The sequence below is a fragment of the Hypomesus transpacificus genome, chromosome 8 (genome assembly GCF_021917145.1).
Source record: "Hypomesus transpacificus isolate Combined female chromosome 8, fHypTra1, whole genome shotgun sequence".
NCBI classification, from domain to species: Eukaryota; Metazoa; Chordata; class Actinopteri; order Osmeriformes; family Osmeridae; genus Hypomesus; species Hypomesus transpacificus.
Genome location: NC_061067.1, coordinates 5,051,920 through 5,069,859, shown reverse-complemented (window position 1 = coordinate 5,069,859; position 17,940 = coordinate 5,051,920). Strand labels below are relative to the sequence as shown.

At 51.0% G+C, this 17,940-nt stretch overlaps 1 protein-coding gene across 3 annotated transcripts in view; it reads right to left on the bottom strand.

The window, feature by feature from the left end:
- Positions 1 to 17,940, bottom strand: part of asap1b (ArfGAP with SH3 domain, ankyrin repeat and PH domain 1b) — a 37,184-nt gene that overhangs the window by 3,379 nt on the left and 15,865 nt on the right. Inside the window, exons 4-24 of one of the 3 annotated variants that reach the window (XM_047024289.1) lie at positions 17,529 to 17,603; positions 16,637 to 16,686; positions 16,058 to 16,187; positions 13,842 to 13,927; positions 12,301 to 12,376; positions 12,087 to 12,173; positions 11,178 to 11,278; positions 11,003 to 11,072; positions 9,637 to 9,724; positions 9,453 to 9,501; positions 8,410 to 8,579; positions 6,841 to 6,974; positions 6,498 to 6,589; positions 6,191 to 6,377; positions 4,987 to 5,072; positions 4,153 to 4,268; positions 3,934 to 4,001; positions 3,385 to 3,492; positions 2,911 to 3,133; positions 1,671 to 1,739; positions 785 to 937 (exon numbers count right to left, since the gene is read on the bottom strand). In XM_047024289.1, coding sequence (XP_046880245.1) covers positions 785 to 937; positions 1,671 to 1,739; positions 2,911 to 3,133; positions 3,385 to 3,492; positions 3,934 to 4,001; positions 4,153 to 4,268; positions 4,987 to 5,072; positions 6,191 to 6,377; positions 6,498 to 6,589; positions 6,841 to 6,974; positions 8,410 to 8,579; positions 9,453 to 9,501; positions 9,637 to 9,724; positions 11,003 to 11,072; positions 11,178 to 11,278; positions 12,087 to 12,173; positions 12,301 to 12,376; positions 13,842 to 13,927; positions 16,058 to 16,187; positions 16,637 to 16,686; positions 17,529 to 17,603 — 2,218 coding nt within the window. The remainder of the gene's footprint in view (positions 1 to 784; positions 938 to 1,670; positions 1,740 to 2,910; positions 3,134 to 3,384; positions 3,493 to 3,933; positions 4,002 to 4,152; positions 4,269 to 4,986; positions 5,073 to 6,190; positions 6,378 to 6,497; positions 6,590 to 6,840; positions 6,975 to 8,409; positions 8,580 to 9,452; positions 9,502 to 9,636; positions 9,725 to 11,002; positions 11,073 to 11,177; positions 11,279 to 12,086; positions 12,174 to 12,300; positions 12,377 to 13,841; positions 13,928 to 16,057; positions 16,188 to 16,636; positions 16,687 to 17,528; positions 17,604 to 17,940) is intronic. The other 2 variants (XM_047024290.1, XM_047024291.1) reach the window with 2 other exon arrangements.

Sequence of the window (17,940 nt, the reverse complement as noted above, 5' to 3'; positions counted from 1 at the left end):
GAGAGGGCAGGGAGGGGGCGGGGGGGCATCAGGCTGAGCTTTCTGTTAGGCACCTAACAGAGTAACCATGAGAACCTGGTCATTAGGAATGGGACCAGACTGACCAGAAACAGTTACTGGTTGTGTTAGCTATTGGGATATGGAACCTCAGAATGAAATGGTATTGTTTCTCACAAACAACCGTCACACCATATAGGGAACACACAAACAATGACACTAGTTCACACATAATTAAAAACAACATTCAAATGTAGTTTACTGTCCAAACAAGGTGACCTGCAGACTCTAATACACCAGTCTATGGCAATTCTTTGGAGTACAGTATGTTCAGTTATTGCTATGCCTACATCTTAGCACTACAGATCCAAACCTGGGCTTGTGGGCAGGACCAGACAGTCTTTACTGCCAAATGTGGTATTCAATGTGTTCACAATAAAGCCAAAGACTGTGTCCTGCACTTCCTTCTCCTGATGTGTTATTCTACTGCAGAGGTCTTCAACCCTGGTCCTCAGGGACCCCCTGTCCTACATGTTTTAGATGTTTCCCTGCTCCAACACACCTGATTGAAATGAATGGTCGTTGACAGGCTTCTGCATAACTAAATAACGACCCATTCATTTGAATCAGGTGTGTTGGAGCAGGGAAACATCTAAAACGTGTAGGACAGGGGGTCCCTGAGAACCAGGGTTGAAGACCTCTGAATCTACTGTATCATCCGATTTATCGTCAGATCTGCGAAGGGGGCTGTATCGGCTGGGGGGGGGGGGGCGGCCTCTGGACTCACCCCCGTGGGAGCCCCCCCTGCTGTGTGACAGGGGGCTGGGCGGGTCAGAGAGGGTGCGTTTGTGCCCGGGGGGAGGCGGGGGGGGCCTCTTCTTTGACAGGGTGGAGCTGCCGCCCAGGGTGAGGGTGGAGGGAGGGCCGGACGAGGGAGGAGCTGGAGGGGTGACACACACACACCGACACACACACACACACACACATTGACACACACAAACAATAATAGCACATGAGATGAAAGGACAGACAAGTGTCACTCATCCTATCACCTTGGACACCAATGAGGAGGGGCGGGGGTTTTGTTGGGGTGTGGGGAGGGAGGGAGGAGTCTGGCCGTCATCCTTGGGTCCAACAGAAGGAGACATTCACCCCCACAACCAAGACAACATCAAGGGAGAGACACAACAGAAACACCTGGACAGATATGGCCGACACAGGCCAGCATGTGAAATGTGTGTGTGTGCATACGTTTCCCTGTGTCGTTGATGGCGAGTCAGTGAGTTCTGGTTAGTAGGTCTCTAGTGAAAGGTTCTTGTCAGATTCCTGGTGTCCCAACGGTCACCACAGAATCATCCCAAAGAAGTAGAGTGGCTGGAGAACAGCTAAGAGAAAGCTCAGCCAGGAGAGAGGCAACAATGGTCACCCTTTCCAGCTCAGGAGGGGGAGGTGGCCTGTATCTAACCTGATTCAAACACACAAAGCAGTGGGAAGGAACCACACTTCTTCTACCAACCCACTGTTAGCCAAGTGAAGCCCCCCTCCCGTCTTCCCACGGCCTGTCTGTCCCCTTGAGCCGGAGAGTGAAGCACCACAGAGGGAGGGGGGGGGGGTATATGAGGTGTACAGGCAGAGGGGGGGGGGGGGGGAGAATCTAAAGACGGGATATTCACGGATGTATGGTCGAGTGCCCGCCAGAGTGGCGTAGTGCGAGTGAGAGCCGAGGAATGCCAAGTGTGGCGCTGAAAAAGGAGAGAGAACAAAAAAGAGAGAGGGGGGGGGGGAGAGAGGAAGAGCGATGAAGAGTGTGGGAGAAAAATCAGTGCAAGTCTCTGCCAGAAACTCTCCCACACGCTGCAAAGCGCTAAGATGAAGTCTTCATCAGCGATAAGCAACGAAAGAGAAGAGAAATGGCACAAAGCTAGAGAGCAGGAGCAGGATTATCTCCTATCTCCCTCAGGATAGGAGTGCGGCCCAGCCTTAGCGCTCAAACTAACTGGTTTCATATCCTCCAGCTATTCATTTACATGCGACTACTGTATGTGCTGCAGTGTGCAGTTCCCAGCGAATTGCAATGTGTATGTATGGGTTGCAGTGTAAGGCTGGTTTGAAGGGGGGGGGGGGGCTGTTATTGTTAATCAAAGTTCTGTCTTCGCAGCAGGACGCTCTTGGGCGGTTGTTTGTGAAACCTGTCAGAGATAACGAGGAAGTGCTCACGTTTTCCGAAATGAAGCATCTACACTGTCAAGCTCTTATCTGTTCTGTATACACCCACCCTTTCACACACCTCCCTCCCTCCCTCCCTCACACCTTTCCTTCCTATTCTCTCCCCGCCTTCACATTTTACCCTCCCCCCTCTCTCCTCCTCTGCCCTGTTCTGGCCTTCTCTTCTCTCCTCCACTCTCCCTCCCTCCTCCCTCGCTCCCGTCCTCTACACTTCTCTGCCCTGCAGTCATCTTTTCCTGGAGGTTTCCTGTGTACGCAGCCCTCACGCAACCATCTCCACACTCTCCTATCCACACATTGACAACTGACATTCCTCTACTGGGCGTGCACGTGTATGGGCGTGTTCTGTCTGTGGTTGTGTGTGAGAGTGTGCACCCCCCATGTGGGAGTTTGTAGCAACTTGACTGAACACCGTTGTTTTCTGGTTTACCTCTACATAGAACAAACATCATCAATTACACGTCCTGCTGGTTAAACGAATAATACAAGGAAGCTGACCACACGATGCTGTCTGTCCAGCCAAACTGGACTTTCTATATCATTTGCATCATGGCGTAGACATTTGGATAAAACATGGAATGCAAATAAAAAAATGTGTCCAACATGACACTGTTACAGTATGAGTCATGTCACGTTAGACAATGCAAATTAGATCAATATGTTGGGTGATGTGTGTGTGTGTTTTACCTTTTCCTTGGTTTCTGGGGGGCAGAGGAGGGGCGTCGGCCACGGGGGAGGAAGTGAGGTCGGTGGAGGCGCTGTACATCTGATGCAACGCGGTGTAGGAGAGGCGCTGCTTGTCACGGTGGCCAGCGAAGCCCGGCAGGGACAGCTTGTCATGAGGGGACAGGCTGGAGGAGTGGCAGAAGCTCTGGGGCCTGGGAGAGCGGTCCTTCTTTATGGGACTGGGCTGGAGAGAGAGAGGTAGAGAGAGAGACATAGGGAGAGAGCGAGAGGGAGAGAGAGAAAGAGCGAGAGAGAGAGAGAGAGAGGGCGAGAGAGAAAGAGCGAGAGAGAAAGAGCGAGAGAGAGAGGGCGAGAGAGAAAGAGCGAGAGAGAAAGAGCGAGAGAGAAAGAGCGAGAGAGAGAGACGGTGTTTGGTCATGTGTTGAGTACATCTACCTGTGTGGAGGATGTGCTCAGGGCAAGGTTCAGTCTCACCTTGTCATCCAGGTCGTCATCACTCTCGTCCATCTCCTCCAGCCGCAGGCTCCACTCGTACTCCACATGGATGTGAGGGTAGAACTTGCCCTCAGCGGCCTGCACAAGCTGAGGCACACACACACAAACACATTTAGAGGTGATAATGGAGCGCAGTGGTAATCATAGCAGAGTTCTCAGCTTGCTGGATGCAGAGCTGGTCTGCTGCCACCCAGTGGTGGTGCACTGCCATTACAGTGGTTAAGTGGCCACCACCAACACCTGATTGAGGGCTGACATCAATGACCAGTAATGAGGCAATCATGACATGCTGCTATCACACTCAAGTGCTTACTGTTTACTGAACGTTTGTGTGAAATGATTGGGAGGACACAAGTGTTGTCAACGATGCCACTCTTTACATAATGTCAGTCTAATAAATGGATGACAGAATATATAAAGGTATTATCCAAGTCTATAATTGAAGTTGGAATTATAATTAATGAATGGTTTCATATCAAAATCTACAGATGGTGCCTGCTAGTACACGTTCCACAGTAAGATACGTACTGCCTCCTCGCACTGACTGTTCCTCAGTCGCCTGGCAACATCCAGCGCAGTCTCTCCATTCTGATTGGCTAAAAGGAGGAGGCACACTTCAACATTGCAGTGTGGCGTACCAAGCAATCGAGGTACGTTTGATTCGCCTCACAGTTGGCGCCTTTGGCGCAGATCCATGGGCTTAATTCCAAGGAGTGGCCTAAATCAAGGCGGTGTAGGACTACTCACTGATGTCAGTGGCTGGCTTGCCCCTCAGCAGCAGTTTGAGACACTCGTGCTTCTCGTACATGCAGCAGTAATGCAGGGCGGTGTTCCCCCACTCAGTCTGCTTATCCAGGTTACCACTGAAGCACACACACACACACAGGTTAGAGCACGAGTGCTGACCCTGAGGCCCTGCAGGTAAACCTGTCACGAGTGCTCTCTAATTCCACACTGTAGCCTCCAGCAACACACTGACCCTAAGATACACTGTAATTCCACCTGACAAAACCCACTTCACACCAACTCTGACTGGGCTATATTCCAACACCCGTAGTCCCCAAATAACTACAGAAATAACGTACATGATGATGATTGGGTATGACATTGTGCAAGCATGACTGTTATTTAATGAGCAACCTCCCAGTAGCAACCTGTCTCTACACCCATCTGCCAGTACCAGCCTCTAAAACTGCCTCCCCATCCATCTCCAGGTTAACAGCCTCTTAACCTGCCTCTACATCCATCTCCTGGCAACAGCCTCCATACCTGCCTCTATCTGTTATAGTAAAGAGGGAAAAGAGGAGAGGAATACATTAAGAACACAGAATAAGTGTGTGACCCAGTTCTGTTAGCCTTGTGGGAATCTGAGCTTTGAGCTCTTCTTCCTTCTTAGCCTCCTCTCTTTCTCTATTTCTATTTCTCAATTTCCTATTCTATGTCTGTTATGTTTATCTTTCTGTCTTTCGTTCTTCACTTCTCCCTTTCTCATTTGGATACATGTACGGCTAATCGTGGTTATACAATGACATGGATGAGGAAGAGGGAGAGAGAGTCGTTGATCTGATGGGCTCATGTTACCTGTTCTGCACCAGGAAGTCCACCAGGTGCAGAGAAGTCTGGTCGGCCGTGCGCACAGAGTAATGGAGGGCTGTCTCTCCCACCTCCTGCAGGGGGCGATCACACACAGAACAGACATCACACGCTCACCAAGAGCAGCAGCATCCATTCTGCATTTGTCCTTCTCCCTCTTTCTCCTTCTCCTTCTTCTTTCTCACACTCACTCTCTCTCTCTCTCTCTTCCTCTCTCGCACACACACACACACACGTTCTCTCTCACACACATGTTCTCTGTCATCTTTTTCTCTCTCAGTTTCTTGTGTTTCTCTCCCCCCCGTGCCCCCGTCCTTTCTCACACTAGGCACTCGACTGTAAACAAACTGCAGAGAAACAAAATGGCTTCTAAAAATAACATCTCCCAAGCAGCCCTAAGCAAAGTCGTGAGCATGATTCCAACATTTCTGTAATTGGGGAGATTATAGTGTTCTAATTGGCGCAGCTGCATCTGACACACTGATTCAACACAGACTTAAACCCCCAAAATGGCTGCAAGTTACTGTTAGTTACCACCCTTGAAGTGGAAAAGTGACTTTATATCCTTAAAGTGAAACCAGACATTAGTTTTAAGGTTTGGGTTTAATTGCGAGGCCAAGAAGTTCCAGGGCTCCAGGAACTTGGACAAACCATAATGGCCAAGATGTAATAACGCTGGCAGATATTCCTGTCCCATCCTTAGCTGTCCAGTAATCATCCTGGCTGTCTGTGTACAGGGAGTGGTTAGATCCCCCTGACATGACTGGATCAGATAGCAGTGAGTCAGCTTCAAAGCTCTAAACTGCACACACACAGTGAGTCATCACACACACGCACACACTCAGCAAGATCTCTCAGCCCCAGGGGGTCTGAATCTGACATCGCTTTATCACAGCCACTAGCCTACTGTCGACAGACACAGAGGGGAGGGGCTAGCCTACTGTCGACAGACACAGAGGGGAGGGGCTGGCCTACTGTCGACAGACACAGAGGGGAGGGGCTGGCCTACTGTCAACAGACACAGAGGGGAGGGGCTGGCCTACTGTCGACAGACACAGAGGGGAGGGGCTGGCCTACTGTCGACAGACACAGAGGGGAGGGGCTAGCCTACTGTCTACAGACACAGAGGGGAGGGGCTAGCCTACTGTCGACAGACACAGCCGTGGTGTGTTTTCTGGGAGGTCACACTCACCGGCCCCGCCTCTGGGAGGGGCTCCATAAGCTCCACCCCCTCGGCGTACACCTGGATGAGGGAGAGCAGGTCGCGGGACTTGACCGCCTCACACAGCTCGCTCATCTTGGCCGAGGCGGACGTGCACGTCTTGCGTGCAAACTTGTGGTCCATGTACTTAGCGTTGATGAACTCCTTCCTCACTGTCCTGTAGTGAGGGGGATGGGGGGAGGGAGGAGGGGACGCTTCAGTGACTGACAGAGACCACGGCTACATGTAGGAAGTGTTTGCCGGTTTGAGGCCTTTGTTTGTGAAGGTGCGTACGTACATGTCACTGGCAGGGGAGGGCTTGGGTGAGGGGCTGGGGAGGTTTCCCTCCATGATCTCATTGAAGCTACTGTTCCCCACGTTCTTGGCCAGCTGGAGAGAGGCGGAGGGAGGGGGATGGAGGGGGGCAGAGAGAGAGAGAGTGTGAGAGAGAAAGAGAGTGGGGGGGGGGAGAGAAAGCGAGAAAGAAGGAGCAAAAGAAAAGGCTGCATCAGTATGAAATCACAAACAACAGAATCTGAATGGCGATCGGCCATCTTGGCTCCTGGACCTAAAAATAAAAATAATTAAATGGACAAAACAAAAACATCAACCAAGAACATGAGTTTTGCCTCTCCTCTCACCAAGAGTTCAGAGGTGCCCAGCTTGTCCAGCTCCATGGACTGGATGCGAGAGATGTGCACGCCCATCTCCCTGTGGATGCCTGAGCACTCAATGCAGGTCAGAATCCCCAGGTTGGTGGACAGCCACTTGGGATCTACAAACAGAAAACAGAGAGAGAGAGAGACAGAGACAGACAGACAGACAGAGAGAGAGAGACAGAGAGACACAGAGAAAGACACAGAGAGAGACAGAGAGAGAGACACAGACAAACAGCAAGAGATAGAATAGAACGAGAAAGAGGAAGGGAACGAGAAACAGAAAGACAGAGCGAGAGGTTGTGAGCGACCAGGTCTGGGTATCTGGGAAACCCCCAACCTACATTTACATTTAGTCATTTAGCAGACGCTCTTATCCAGAGCGACTTACAGTAAGTATAGGGACATTCTAGCGAGGAAAGTAGGTTGAAGTGCTTTGCCTAAGGACACAACGTCATTTGCCACGGCCGGGAACCGAAACAACAACCTTCTGATTAATAGCCCGACTCCCTAACCGCTCAGCCAACTGACCCCAATCTATTCATTCATAATGTGGTGTCACTGGAAGCTGCCAGACAGACAGCCAGCCAGACCCCCCGTGCACTCGGCCAGCCAGGCAGACAGACAGACCACTCACAGGCCCTACAGACAGCACTGCAGGTGGAGCTGACAGGTCTGTGCCAGACAGGCAGACACAACTCATGAGTCACACACTCAGGATAACCAGACCTGGGCAGCCACAAGGTCAGGGATTGCCAACACAAACTGTGACATGTTTTCTCCCTCTGAGGCTGTTAATGATCACACTACTGATGTGTTGAATGAGCTCCATCTCTGGTAGGGGTGGGGAGGGGGTGATATAACAACATGATGTAATGATGTTGTTTCTCTGTAATAGCCTGATCCTTTTTTTATTGTTTGTTCTCTCCCCGTGGGTGTGTGTGTGCTTTTGTGCTGAGAAGGGCAGATGGGTGATTAGCTAAGGTGTGTGCGTGGGTGTGTGTGTGAGAGAGAAAGCGAGAGAGAGTGAGAGAGAGCAAGACCAAAGGCCAGGGTGCCTCTGGTCCTAGGAGTGCTGACTCTCCACTTCCACATGAGGGGGAGCTCAGTGTCAAGACGGAGGCCCTACTTCCTGAATGCCAACACAGCCACAATCACACAAACACCTTGAAGCCGCTGAGGGCAGCTGGAGGACAGGGAAGGGGGGGGGGAATACAGAACAGCCATGAAGCAAAAATCCATATCTGGTAGAAGGGGGGGGGGGGGGGGGGGGGTGTAGAGAGTAGAGAACAGCCAGGAGGATGTAGAGCCAGTTGGAGGGCTGGCAGGGCCTGCCTGTCTGAGGGACGCCCTTCAAGATGAAGAGGATGATGATGGACAGGCTGGGGTGAAGCTCAGAGCTGAGGAACGACAGGCCTTGCTGAAGCGTGGCTGTTGTCTCCCGGCATGCCAAGGTGAACGAGTGGTGAGCAAGCACAAAGCGCTTAAGAGAGACACACAGCTCACCATCTCCCTGTTGCCTTGACACAAACACACACACACACACTTGTGTACCTGAAGCTCCACAGTCGCAGCACAGTTCGTTGCCAGGCATGCGCAGCACGTCCTCGATGATGGCCTTGGTGAGATCTTGCACGCCGTCCTCCTCCGCCCCCGCGCTCTGCTCCCCTCGGAAGGCCATGTTCAACGCCTCCTCCTTGCTGTTGGTCAGCACCGAGATCCAGCTGCACAAGCCGACACACACAAATACATCTGGTACATCGTTTTGGTGGTATAGATAATGCTGCCTCTCACCACTACCATCTAGGTTGCTATAGGGGACTAAAAAGGGGTTTTCTTGATATAGTCTAAGCATTGTTACTTCAGTTCACACAGACAGTCCTAGAAAAACTTCACTAGGCCTCAGGATGTCATAGGCTACTGAGGCCACAGTTAACCACCATTTCACACAAACACACACACACACACACACATATTCACACACACACACTCAGGCAATTACAAGTCAGACAGGCAGGAAGCAGCTGGCCTTCAAACATGAATCAACACTGCTGGAAGCACCTCCCCAGCAGTTCACCCCGCTGACACACACACACACACACAATCTCTTTCTTTCGCTCTTTCACACCGACACACACACATTACTTCTAACAATCACACACAAACACTTTTTCTCTCACACGCACACACACACACACACACACACATCTCTGGCCCCTGCTAACTTGCCAGGCCTGGATGCAGTCCTATTGAGCCTCAGACAGACCACTCCTCGTGTCCCTCCCCCCTCGTGTCCCTCCCCCCTCGTGTCCCTCCCCCCTCGTGTCCCTCACCCCTACAAGCATCCATGTTTGTGTGCAGGCCAAACGTGTCTGTCACTGTGCATGAGCGTGTTCATATACGTGTGTGTGTGTTCAGGGGAAACAAGGGTATTTGGTTACAGGGACCTCGCTTCTTGGCAACAACAAGTCTGTAAACTTGGTGTATATAGTATATACCCTCTGCATACTGTGTCTATACACTATTGGAATGTACTCTAACCTGTATTTAACGAGACCACACTGAGTGTGGAGATGTGAGACTCCTCTGGTACTCACATGACAAACTCCTGTTCATCCTCTGCCTGGAAATGATATGTCCTGTTATCTGGGGGGGGGGGGGGGGGGGGGGAAGGAGGGAGGAAGAGAGAGATGTGAGGATGTGACTTCATAACCAGCTCCATCTACTCTGCCGGGGCCTGTGACTGGCAGCCCCTGTTGCCGTGGTGACGGGCCAACTCACGGGAAATGAGGTCGAAGCACTTCCTGTCCTCGGCGCTGGGCTTCACCTGGCAGGTCAGCAGGTTGAGCTTCACAGGCTGACGGTTAGACTGCAGGGATGGAGAGATCGAGATAGAGGGAGAGAGAGAGATAGAAAGAGGGAGAGAGAGAGAGAGAGAGAGAGAGAGAGAGAGAGAGAGAGAGAGGAGAGAGAGAGAGAGAGAGAGAGAGAGAGAGAGAGAGAGAGAGAAGCAAGATTGATAGATACAAAGAGTAGACCCAATCTCCTTTCCCGTCTTATTATATAAAAAGAGCAAGAAATAAGTGAATTTGAAGCTTGCAATCGCTGCCTCCTGGCACTAGGTTCTTCACGTGCGTCTGTGTGGTCATGTGTGTGTGTGTGTGTGTTAATGAAACGTGAACTGTGTGTGATGAGCCCTGGGGTGGAGCTGGCAGGCTGGCACGGTGCCAGGCTCTGAATGCTACCCAGAGTTCAGAGCTGCCGCAGGGGCTGCTGGGAAAAACCACACGGACAGGCCAAACGCCTCCAGACAACTCAACACTAAACAGCCTTGATGGCTCTCTATGGCTTTGGAAAAAACCTTAGGATACAGAGACGATTCTCCATGTTCTTGTGAACACACAGAGAGAGAGACAGAGAGAGAGGGAGAACGGGGTTAGAGAAGGCGAGAGAGAGAAGAGAAGGCGAGAGAGAGAAGAGAAAGCGAGAGAGAGCAGAGAAGGTGAGAGAGAGAGGAGAGAGAGAGAGAGAGAGAGAGAGAGAGAGAGAGAGAGAGAGAGAGAGAGAGAGAGAGAGAGAGAGAGAGGAGAGAGAGAGAGAGAGGGAGAGACAGAGAGAGAGGGAGAGACAGAGAGAGAGAGAGAAATGACAGGTAGGTGAGAGAGAGCAGAACCTACTGGGATACACAGTCACATCCACATTCAATCAGCTATAGTACAGCTTTGTAACGTGTGTCACATGTAACCTCAGTGACCGTTGCCAGTCATGATTGTACAGTAAGAGATTCTTGTGGGAGACAGTATGACAGACAATACTGTAACACATAGCAGAGCCACAAGCCAGTCAGAGAGAAGAGATCTAGCCAGTGGCATGCGTGCACACACACACACACTCACAGGCACACACACACGCACACAAACACAGGAACAGATGACTCACTAACAGCAGTGGAAAGAGGTGGATGGTCATGGGAGGGAGTGAGAGGAAGAGGAGGGGGGGTTGTCATGGAAACCACATCCGTGTCGATTCCTCTCAGGCAACAGATTGATAGTGTCTCGTTCACACGCTCCAAGCACCCAGATTTCACAGTGTGTCAGGAGAGTGTGTGTGTATGTGTGTGTGTGTGTGTGTGGGGTGCTCCACTCACCGTGGCGTGAGCGATGGTAAGAATGCCGCCCTTCACCGAACACTGCCGTCTCTGCCACACCTTCCTCAGCCTGCAGGAAAACAACATCATCAAAAACAACCGCATAAACAACAACCTCAAGTTGTTGTGTTTTGTGTGTTTGGGTTTGTGTGTGTTAGGTGTGGCGTGACCCTACCCATCGCTTTTCTTCATCAGGTGACCCTTCTTCTCACAGCCAAACTCCTTGTTACCCTGCAGCTGATGCATGCTGTAGCCCCCCTTACTGCTCTGGGAGTCCTGCACACACACACACACACCATACACAACAAGCATACAAACATGCCTCATGAGATCCTCTCTAACACAATCAGACACACATCAGTACGATGTCCAGGAGCTCGTCCACAGGGCGGTCTGTTCTAGAAGGGGCCTTCAGGACTACATGCTGCATGCTCTACGTCCCCTCTGAGGAGACCCACTCATCACTCACACCCCACTGACAGAGGAGCATGCCGAACGGACACCGGAACTTACTCTTCTAGACTTGAGTCCAGACAAGCAGCAAAGGAGAGAGAGAGAGAGATGGAGAAAGAGAGAGAGTAAAAAGAAAGGGAAGAACGTGAAAGATCTAGTTGGGGAAGGGAGAGAGTGGTGTGTGTGTGTGTGTGTGTGTGCACAGGTATGGCTGAGTGCATGCATGCTTGGGTTTGTGTGAGCGTGAGCTTGATCACATGCTGGCCTGGTGTGTGGGTGTGTCCTCTTTGGTGTTTAAACTCGCGCAGGAAACCAGGGCAGTAGGTGTGTGTGTGTGTGTGCATGTGTGGCTGAGTGGGAGGCAGGAGTGAGGGACCTGAGTGTGAAGTGAAAGCATCCTGGTACACTCTCGTGCAGCTAGCTAGCTGTGAACACACGCCCCTGTGAGGATCCAGTGATAACTAGCGAGCATGTGCTTCTCAAGTACGGCTGCTGGGCTGCTCGAGGAGATGATAGCATGTTTTGGTCTTATTTAAGTGAGCCTATCCTAGTCCAGTCCTGGCCTGGTTGAAAATGGTTTAACCTAGTCTAGTCGGGCCTGGTTGGGCCTGGCCCGGTCTGGCCTGCTTACCTCCTTCTGGTCCAGCTGCAGGGAGGACTTGATGAGGTCTCTGAGCGCTGTCAGCTGCTTCTTCTCTTCATCCTGGGTCTGCTTTATCTGAACACAGAACAACACACTGCATAGGTGAGGGGCAAACACACACACATATATATATATACAGGTGGGGTTCACACAAACACTCTTGTCTTTTCACACACACACACACACACACACAAGCACTTACATTGTAGAGGTCAGCAGCCAGCTTCTCTATGTACTGCTTCAGCTTGTCTGCTGTTTTCAAACCATCCTGGAAGAAGCTGAAGGAGACGGCTCGGGCATTAGAATGTCAGTGGCAGCAACATCTATTCACAGTGATGGTTCAAAAGGCAGTCTTTCAGTATCAATGACCACTTACTAAAGGCCACGCGTCACAGTGATGCCCTGGACGTTATAGAAGGTCACAGGGACAGGGGGGACTGAATGAGAATTAAACTGCTGCAGCTTATGTTTAATGTATACCACTGTCTACTCTTCTGGCTCTTGGCAGAGATCTCTCTCTCTCTTTCAACCTCTAGCTCTCAAACTTTTCTCTCTCCTTCTCCTTCTGTGATCCATTATGGATCAGCAAGTGGCACACACCTGCATGCAGCCCTGCGCATCTGCTTATCATCACAAGCTCCCTCTCTCTCTCTCCCCCTCTCCCTCTCCACCCACCCCTCTTCCTCTCCCCCTCTCGCTCTCTCTCCACCCACCCCTCTTCCTCTCCCCCTCTCCCCCTCTCCCTCTCTCTCTCTCTCTCCCCCTCTCTCTCTCTCCACCCACCCCTCTTCCTCTCCCCCTCTCTCTCTCTCTCCACCCACCCCTCTTCCTCTCCCCCTCTCCCTCTCTCTCCACCCACCCCTCTTCCTCTCCCTCTCTCTCCCCCTCTCTCTCCCTCTCTCTCTCCACCCACCCCTCTTCCTCTGCACCTCTCTCTCTCTTCCTCTCTCTCTCCCTCTCCCTGTCTCCCTCGCTCCTCTGCCCTCAGGCAGCCAGCCATCTCTCCTTCCTATCCTCCTCAAGTAACAACTTGGTTTTCCTCATAACTTTTCTTCCCCCAGCTCCACATGCCGACAGCCAGCTGCAGACACTGCCATTCTCCTCCCTCTTGCCTGTCAGCAACTGTGGTCGTCAGGTGGCCATTTTGGCTCTGGTTGAGCTGATTACCAGAGAACAGCATTGCTAATGTGACAGGGGGGCCTAGCAACAAGCAGGCTGACAGAGCCGGAGAGGAACTCGCCGTACTGACGCGGCTCCGGTGTGGTAATCCTGGCATGGACGACGCCCACTATTTACCCACAAACCCCCACGGCTGTCAGAAGGCATCTGTGTGATGACCATGCATATTTATGAGGGCTAAATATGACTGCATTTCAGGGACCTGTGAATCATGCAGCAACTCATCCAAGGAGGAGATGTGGGGCAGAGAGGACAGAGAGAGTTGGGGGGGGGGGCGGGGGGGTTACAGAGAGGGGATGGGAGAAGGGAGAGGAGTGAAAGAGTTGTGCTAAATCTGGTCCGCAGTGCACAGTGACATAAGTAACTCTCTCAGAAAAACATTTTCTCAGAGAACGTATGGTGAACCCCAATGCATAGATTCAGCAGAGGCTTGCTCCATATGGAATGTTTGCTTTGGACTGTCTGGAGGGACTGCTGGTTAGGGTTTGACCGCCAGGGGACCAGCCCATTGGTCCTTAGAAGGACAACGCGGACAAAATGGGTTTTTAATTGAATTTGACTTACTTGCACTGGGCGTGGTAATACTTGATCAAGTTCTGTAGAAGATCCACTCCTTTCTTGGTCTTGATTTCGTTGACTTTGATCAGGTACTACAAGACAACCAGAAGAGGTGGACAGTTACAACCTAAAACATAAGTAATTGGAAGAGGGTAATTTTGGACCAAGACCAGAGTACTTCCACTCTGGACCATGTCCATGGTTCAAACTAAGTGCTTTAACCACACCCATCTCTTAGGAATCGTTATTCATGGCATAAAATAGATACAAGGCATCTGCCTAGTTTAGAATAATACTTCCCAGTATCATTATTGTGGAGAAGCATACGCTTTTTTGGAGAGAGCACTTGGAGTGCCTGGTGTAGAAAATTGTTGTTGGCTGGTACGTGTTGTTATGGCAACAAACATATCCATGGTTATCTTTGATACAAAGGAACAATACCTTAGTGTGACTGCAGTGACTTACTATCTGCTCTGTGGGAGAGAAAGGTTCCCCGAAATGCAGACATTTACAAAGCTGCGGAGGAACGACCTCACCGGAGTGCACACGCTTTTAAACCTGCCTTTGATCTTTGCCTCCAAACCTGCCCGGATACTAACTGAACGGACCCCGGTGAACACCACAAGACGACACTTATCAGAAAGGTTTTTATTAGAATGTCATCTTCTTATAGGACATAAGCAGAGCAGGAATCTCTCCTACCCTGCCCTACCGTCAGTGGAAATGGACAACCATAACTGTTTTTCATTTGGGAAGGTTTTCAGAAATGTTTCCTCTGCCCGCATGATGAGTCTTGTCCTCAACCACTAGACAACACAGGAACACTTTCCTCAGAACATCCTGCCCAGCGAACAAATAAATAAAACATAATCTTAATCTGAGTTTATCCCATGGCGTACCAATCCTGAACAGCTTGCAAAGAGACGCAGCTAAAGACCTTTTCCAGCCCCATGGAGGAATTTAATCTATCCCAGAATGCCTCCCTTTCAGCGTCGCTGTAAAGCTTCCTTGTACTGCTTACCATGCAATCTTACGGTACAAAGTATTTGTGTGTGTCTCATTTGGGCGTCTCTGAGTGTTCGTGCACCGAAGGCAAACACGTTTCCCCAATGTCTGTCAGGGAGTGTTGGGCTAAGAGAGGGTAAGAGATGATCCCTAAGTTGCTGTGCTGCGTAGGGGCCTGTTGTATTGGGGCGCTGTGTTTGCTTTGTCTGCTGTGTAGAGGAGCTGTCTGCTGTGTGTGCTGTATGGGAGCGTGGTCTGTGCTGTGTTTGTGAATGCAGACGCCTGCCTCTGGGTGCTGGGGCTGTGTGTGAATGAGAGGAGTCTGGTCGCAGCCAGATAATGGAGGGGGCTGAACGACGCCTCCTCCAACCTGGCAACCTAGCCTGGGATGAAAGATGGAGAGGATTCTCTCATCGGCTGTGTGAGTAATGCAGAGAGAAATAGAGGTGGAGTAAGGAAAAGAGGGAGAGAGAAGTGAGAGATGTGTGGAGAACGTTGGAGCGAGAGAGAGAGAGAAATAGAGATAGGTGAGACTAACATAGAAAATGAGGAAAGATACAGCACTGCACATATTCGCCCACGCACACACACTTCTATAAGTTAGCCACAGCCAGCCAGGCAGGCAGACTACACTAAGCAGCAGTTGGTCGAGCCCATGGGTCCCTTTAATCACACACACTGAGAGAGAGAGAGAGAGAGAGAGAGAGAGAGAGAGAGAGAGAGAGAGAGAGAGAGAGAGCGCGAGAGAGACAGAGAGAGAGCGAGAGAAAGCGAGAGAGAGAGCGAGAGAGAGAGAGAGAGTGAGAGAGAGAGAGAGAGAGAGAGAGAGAGAGAGAGAGAGAGAGAGAGAGAGAGAGAGAGAGAGAGAGAGAGAGAGAGAGAGAGAGAGAGAGAGAGAGAGAGCAGAAGTGTGGGCGTCCATGCCCACCCATGGCTTCTCGTCTCAGGCAGCGTTAAGCAAATAGTGCTCTACTGGCAGTTTGTTCAGTTGCTCTGGGGGCAGATAAGCAGGCTCACTGATACATATTGGTTTGATAGCAGTCAGAGTCACTCTGATGAGGCCTCTTCACTACTGTAACTGCTGTCACACTGAAGACACACAGAGCATGATCCAGTCCTTCTGGTGGGCTCCATGGCTCAGAGAGAGCGTGTCATCGGCATGGTCAAAGGAAGGATTGTGAGCTCACATGGAGAGGACAACAGGACTGGCCTCTGACCTCACACATCTGAAGCTGAAAGAGGCGGCGCTCCTTCTCCATCTCCTCAGCGATCTCTGCCCCGGTGATCTCTGTGCGGATCATCCCGTGCTGCTTGGCATGCTCGCGCTTCTCCTTCTCGATCTTTGTACTTATGGTGAGAAAGACACAGAGAGAGAGAGACACAGAGAGAGAGAGAGAGAGAGAGAGAGAGAGAGAGAGAGAGAGAGAGAGAGAGAGAGAGAGAGAGAGAGAGAGAGAGAGACACACAGAGAGAGAGAGAGACACAGAGAGAGAGACACAGAGAGAGACAAAGAGAGAGAGACAAAGAGAGAGAGACACAGAGAGAGAGAGAGAGAGAGAGAGAGAGAGAGAGAGAGAGAGAGAGAGAGAGAGACAGAGAGAGAGAGGTTGGTATTTCTTCTCTATGGTCAAAGTTGTAAGAGTCAATACCATGGACTAGATTCATATTGTAATTTAATGGAAAAGCTCAAATCAAACCTATCTCAGTTAGTCCATACATCCCAAACAGTCAACCAATCAGTTAATTAGATATTTCCACCGAATACATACAACATCTCTCCGTAAAGACACACTTACAACTTAGCTTCATAGTCCTTCCATGCTTTGTCGAAGGGCTTCTTGATATCCTGTAGGGAGAGACAGAGTTACATCCATTGCTGACCCAGAGGGGCCCCCCTATACCACAGCAGCCAACATTATTGGGAGGTGATGCAGAAAAAGACCCTACTCTCCCATCTGTATCTGAGCCGAGTCAAGCACAGTTGTTCATGGGCACAGGCGGTAAAATGTCACTTTGTCCATGGTGACAGACAGGGTCGCTGATAAGGAGCCTAGATAAGGATCTAGAAAATTAGCAACAAGTGAAGATCTTGTCCCTCTTCACTATGACAACCGAGGAAGGAGGGGAGGGGGGGGGGGGGGGCAGGCAACGTTGTGTCTGTCTTCCTGGACTGCGTTTCCCATGCTCTGGCCAGGCACACAATTGATATCCCTGAAGGCCCAGTGACCACGCCCCTGGCTGTCTCCAACCTCATGGGTTCATGACCCCTTTATCTCGAGCACTCGCCACTCGCTCTAAGCACAACACAAGGACGCGTGTTTACCCCTGCAAGATTTACAGGGCGATCTGTTCACCAGAGTCCCCCTCCCCCCACACACCCTCTCCACCGCTCTCTCTCTCCCTCCCCTCCCTCACACACAGTCAGGGAGGGAGATGAATGGAGAGATGTGCTGACTGGGCGTCCTCTTCCCATCCTGCTTTAATGCTGGGGCCTCCCACAGGGGCCAGGAAGAGAGGAGGAGTAGAGGGGGAGGCACAGAGAGCGAGACAGACTGTGTGTGTGTGTGTGCAGGAGAGAGAGACTGTGTGTGTTCACAGGTAGAGGTGTGAGAGAGAAAGAGAACAGAAAGAGAGAACAGAGAAAGAGAGAACAGAGGGGTAGAAAGATTCCTTTCTTATAAATCTTACCCCTTTGACTCCTTTCAGATCCCCTTTCAGCAGTGAGTCCAGGGTGAAGATCACATTATGACTGAGGCTCTGGAGCTGCAAAGGAACACAGGAGGAGAGGGGGGAGCAGAGAGGTAGAAAGAGAGAGGGGGGAGCAGAGAGGGAGAAGAGAGAGGGGGGAGCAGAGAGGGGAGAAAGAGAGAGGGGGGAGCAGAGAGGGAGAAAGAGAGAGGGGGGAGCAGAGAGGGAGAAAGAGAGAGGGGGGAGGAGAGAGGGAGAAAGAGAGAGGGGGGAGCAGAGAGGGAGAAAGAGAGAGGGGGGAGGAGAGAGGGAGAAAATAGGGATGAGAGACAGAGGAAAATGGTTAGAAAGTGACTACTGTAACTTTGCTGGCAGCCTCTTTGGAGTCATTCTCTGTTCAGGCTACACTAAA